General features: G+C 35.7%; 1 protein-coding gene across 1 annotated transcript in view; it reads left to right on the top strand.

Moving 5' to 3' along the window:
* RyR (Ryanodine receptor) overlaps window positions 1-5679 on the top strand; it is a 407955-nt gene that overhangs the window by 196039 nt on the left and 206237 nt on the right. The window contains exons 13-14 of the mRNA XM_017608916.1: window positions 700-897; window positions 962-1077. Of these exons, the coding sequence (XP_017464405.1) occupies window positions 700-897; window positions 962-1077 (314 nt within the window). The remainder of the gene's footprint in view (window positions 1-699; window positions 898-961; window positions 1078-5679) is intronic.

Raw genomic sequence — 5679 nt, 5'->3', positions numbered from 1 at the left:
AAAAATATAAAAAAAAATTACAGAATGTACGCAGATACAATGGAGCGAGTTTATGTTTGTTTATTAGTCAGACCAAAATAAAAAATAAGACATGCATACCGTCGAATTCAGCTAAAGTATTATAATGCAGGAATCATTGCGTATACTCCAATATTAGTTACAAAGTATTACATATCAGGTCGATTCATGTTTTTGTAGAGCTGGGTCCACTTCATACATAGTACATACCTCTCATTTACTGCAAGATTCGCAAAGCTCAAAAATGGAAATTTTCGGGAGTCGCATTTAATTTTTTCAATTTACTTATAAAGTACAGATAATGGAGATAATTTTTTTCTTCTCACGCAGAAACTACACACAATGAAACATGATATAACGAGTAATTCTCCACAATCTTCCAAATTTTCCATTTTCGAGTTGGTACAGTCTTTTAGCGAATAAGTGACAAGCTATGGATACATAGCTCATAATCTTTAGTTATAGTAGTATACGTAACATTTCCCTCAGACAAAAAATATATTGTATTTTCTCCTTTTTTCATGTACCTATGCACAACGATCTCTTGCACATGTATACATCCATACATATGTATAAATGAATCAATGCGTAAACTCGCATTCCTCTTTCCCCTCACGCGCAACATGAATTACATACAATAAAAAACTTACATAACCACATTCGCATAAACCGATTATGAAGACCCCCTGTATGTATCCAAACATCTAGTTTACCAAGTGTTTCCAGTGAACCGATACCCAACATCGATCAGCTTTACTCTCCGAAATTTCCGCTGGAAATAGTAAGGGAATTCGTAATGGAGGCATTAAAGGAAGCGGTTGAAGTAAATCAGGTGCACAATCGAGATCCTATTGGGTGGACTAACGAAAACTTATTTCTGTAAGTACTTGGAATCCGAGAATTTTAAGCTAAAAGTATTAAAATATTTATCTGTTCTTTACAGTCCTCTTATTAAGCTTACAGATCGTTTACTATTAGTTGGTGTACTAACAGATGAAGATGTACAGAAATTACTGATAATGATTGATCCGGAAACATGGGATAATACGTTCGAAAAAGGTTTGAACTACGTAGTAATTAACAATATTATTAGTAGGATATTTATTCCATTAAAGAAGTGGTAAGGTCGGTGACCTGCAATAATGTCATTGGAATTTGTGTCAGTTGACATAAATTCACTTTTGTACCGAAATTGATGTCAATAATATTAGCACAAAGTCCAAAAGTAAGTTTATGTCAATTGACATTAAGTCATCTGGGAATTGATTCACACCCTAGGTTGGGTTAGGTTAAACTGGTAGCTCTTCAAAGAGTTCACTCGGAGGCTGCGAAAGTCCATTGTGATACCCATGGGGGTTACCCCAAGCCTATCCCTAACTATCTTCGAACCATTTTGATTTTCTGGCGAATCCCAGCAGTCCTTCCAGAGGATCTTTCCCCAAGATATCCAGATACTCGAAGAAATGGTCCCCATGAAACTTAAGGCGTTTTCCTCGTAGTGCTGGACACTCGCAAAGGAAGTGCTGGACGGATTCTAACTCCTCCTCATCCCTGCAGCTTCTAGAGAAATCGTTATGCGGGGCTGCGAAGCAGTCCGAGTCCAGTCCAACCACGGAAGCTCAGCCATGCGCGAGGATATACCGCCGCGCACAGGTCGACAGAGCCTCGTTAGCGATAACAGGGGCCACGAAGCCTTGACGGGCAGATAGGTTATAGATTCACTTCACTCCCCCATTAGACACCCTAAAAGTGAAGTGATGTTAGAAAAATTAATTTTGTTATCTAGACTTAAGTTCACAAAATTAAAGTGTGTTGATGTCAATCCGATGCATCTGTATGACGTGCATAGCCGCAGAAAACTAAACTCAGTAAATTCAACAGACGACTTCTCGGTGACAAAAAAAGATTTTTTAAAGCTTTAAAATGAATTTTGGAGGGGAGGAGTAGTACTTTTAAATAACGAGATGATCTTTCTGAAAAAAATTTTTTCATCGAGTTACAGGAGCTCAAATGTGCCCAAAAACCGTGATTTTTGCACGTATAGGTTAGAATATCTCAAAATTCTGATGTGATAGAGCAATTCTGTGGCCAGATTTGAATTCAGCGCACCGAAAACCTTCGGTAAACTATAGTCTCGTTTCTGGGTAAGGAGATCGGTCTTATTTTGTCGGCCTGTGTAATAAACACTTATTAATTTATTTATTGAAGAATTACATGGAAATATTTCAAGTAACAAATACTTAGTTTATAAATATCAAATTCCATTACATATAATGCCTTGAAAGTTGCGCTTATTTGCAAAGCTCTCCTGCACGGTGCAAGGGATTTGGATTACGTCCGCTTCTCTTAACCACTTACATAAGTTGCCCAGCGGCGCACTGCTAAATGGGGTCCGTCCACAACATTCATCGCGTAATTCATACAAATAATTGATTAAAACACCGCTGACCCAATTTAGAAACGAATACGTATTGTAATGAACGCCCGAAAAGTATTTGGTCACATCATACTCTCCGATTACAAACAAAACAAGCATGTAAAGGACGCTAATTACAAAGCGGTCATGCTTATAGAAAAGTAATCTGGGTTGTAATCGATTCCTTCCGATATACCGCCTTCGAAGTGTTCAAGGAGTGCATTTATGCGCTGCACAGTGCGGCCGAAATTCAAAAGTGCTTTGAAGAAATGATTCGAAATTTCGTACTATGGGGTTTTCCGGGTCACTAATTTATTTATTTATTTATTTATTGACAGTCTTTAAGACCTATAAAAAATCTTGTAAATTACATTATTAACTGATTTAATTTAATTGATTGCTCGTCTACTAATGCCGAATTTCCACTAGGCATTGAAATAACAAAAAATGTATGCCATTTAAAAAAATGCCATGTGGAAATGAACTTAATGACTATTTTTTTAATGTAATGACACAATTATTTTTAATGCCCGACTTTGTCATTTGCCATTTTTGCCATTTAATACTATAATAATACTAATATATAATACCATAATAATACTATACATTAACATTTTTCATATTTTCTTTACTAATTTTTACTTATTTTCAAATACATACTTTATACATTTATACATATTAATTTATTGTACAATTAATTAATTATTATACGTATATTATAGCCTCGGGTTGGATAGCTGGCGAGGCCTGGTATCCAGTCTATCTTTAGGTTCAGCAGGCGGAAACGCCTAGTCAATAAAGGCGTTTACCATGGTCGGAAAGGCCGAGTTTTCGATCCATGTTCTTTTCATAATTATGTTGCTGTGAAATGGGTGGAAAGCTCTAGTTTCCGCTCCGTACTGCGAACGAGCTGTTTGGCATGGTCGGAAAGGCCGGGTTTCCGATCCATGCTCGTAACGTCTCTCATATGCTACAGTCCTCTTTTTTGACCAATTGTCCTGGCAATTAATTTATTTTATAGGGGACGCCAAATGTTTATTTTAATGCCCCGTACTTGTCCCGTATTCAGGGTTCGGTATTTCGACGCCTTCAAATCTCATTAAAATAGCATGTCTATGAACCAGTTTTAAATGATGTTGGAACATGATCGTAACTTTCTCCATAAAGAGTTATTATTTTTTAATCTGAATGCCTGTGCGTCGAATCGAGGAACATATACAGTAATCAAAATAAAAATTAGGATTCTAAATTTTAGCAAGGTTCGGCTATTTTCCTTTGTTTATTTAATATTTATTATTATTTTTAAGTAAGGCCCTTTTCCTAACAAAAACCATATAAATCAAAATTTCCGACTTTGTGCAAAAACTATGACAATTGATTCCGCAAATTTTCACCAAATTTTCAAACTGTTTAATCAGAACCTTTAGAAAAAAAAATTTGTTGCAGTTTTGTAGCTCATTAAAATTGAGTATAATAAAGTGCAACTGCAACGTGCTGCTCATTTGCTTCCCTATCGACAAATTATCGAACATACTAACTTTGTATGAAAAAAATACGTAGCACCGTCGACAAAAAAAATTGCAAAAATTAACGGTAAGTCCTAGCTACTTAAAACTTGCACTTTATCGTACTAAAATTTAACGAAACTTTTGTAATAAATTTTGTGGTATAAAATTCTCCAGAAAGACTTCATACACATATGTGATGTTACTATAAGGATGCTGTTTCAGGGCTAATACATGCATCTAAGATCTTTTAAGAAGATGTTAAGATCTGTTAGCTTTTATGTAAAAAAAGTAGCGAAATTATTTTGTGTCCCGTATTCGGCTCGCATAAATGTGGTCACTGTACATATAGGTACAAAGCCGTGCCGTATGCATGCGCGGAGTTTGCATAATCGGAAGTAATAATCAATTGTACCGCATTTCCTCCTACTCTGCATATGCCCAAATGTATCCAGCCATTTGCAATAGCAAGTAAAAACAGGGTGCTTCTAATGAAAAAAAATTCTGCTGGAATACCCTTCGAAATTTTCTGCTGGGCTATGCGTTACAGCTTTGCAAATTTTACCCCTACCGAAACCAAAGATGTATACACATCAAAAAAAGTTTGTTGCAGTTTTGTAGCTCATTAAAATTGAGTATAATAAAATGCAACTGCAACGTGCTGCTCATTTGCTTCCCTATCGACAAATTATCGAACATACTAACTTTGTATGAAAAAAATACGTAGCACCGTCGACAAAAAAAAATTGCCAAAAATTAACGGTAAGTCCTAGCTACTTAAAACTTGCACTTTATCGTACTAAAATTTAACGAAACTTTTGTAATAAATTTTGTGGTGTAAAATTCTCCAGAAAGACTTCATACAAATATGTGATGTTACTATAAGGATGCTGTTTCAGGGCTAATACATGCATCTAAGATCTTTTAAGAAGATGTTAAGATCTGTTAGCTTTTATGTAAAAAAAGTAGCAAAATTATTTTGTGTCCCGTATTCGGCTCGCATAAATGTGGTCACTGTACATATAGGTACAAAGCCGTGCCGTATGCATGCGCGGAGTTTGCATAATCGGAAGTAAAATCAATTGTACCGCATTTCCTCCTACTCTGCATATGCCCAATTGTATCCAGCCATTTGCATTAGCAAGTAAAAACAGGGTGCTTCTAATGAAAATAAATTCTGCTGGAATACCCTTCGAAATTTTCTGCTGGGCTATGCGTTACAGCTTTGCAAACCGAAACCAAAGACGTATACACATCAAAAATACATTAAAATTTCAGTGACAGATTTGAGCAGCTGAATTTTGTTTTATTCATATGCTAAAACTTTTCTAAGTGACCTACAACAGGTCTAAGGGCAGCATCCGACAGCGTGTTTTTGCTGTTTCATTTAACGACTCAAAAAAAAAAGAAAAATTAAATTTCTACTTTTTAAACATTTCTGTTACAGTGGTGATATTCACAAAAGTTTTTGGGTATTTTACTTGCCTTCAGACGTAGATTCCATTTTGTTTTGTCAAATTTCCTTTACTCAAAGTACTTTTACACTTTTATAACTTTTCCGTTTAAATCTACCATATACCGACTGAAAATAAAGAGGGGCTTGCGCTACAGGCCTTACTGTGAAGTAAGCGCTCCCTTCTTGATTTCACACTTCAATGTATTTAATATTGTGTGTCTTTTGAAGAAGCGCTCCCTTGCTGCTCTTAAAGAAGCCTTAAGCACTTCAACTAATCGTTTAAA

The sequence above is a fragment of the Rhagoletis zephyria genome, unplaced genomic scaffold (genome assembly GCF_001687245.7).
Source record: "Rhagoletis zephyria isolate East Lansing unplaced genomic scaffold, Rhagoletis_zephyria_1.1 Rzeph_scaffold_00179, whole genome shotgun sequence".
In the NCBI taxonomy this organism is placed as follows: domain Eukaryota; kingdom Metazoa; phylum Arthropoda; class Insecta; order Diptera; family Tephritidae; genus Rhagoletis; species Rhagoletis zephyria.
The sequence above is the reverse complement of the archived record's forward strand: the minus strand, read 5'-3'. Positions and strand labels throughout refer to the sequence as shown.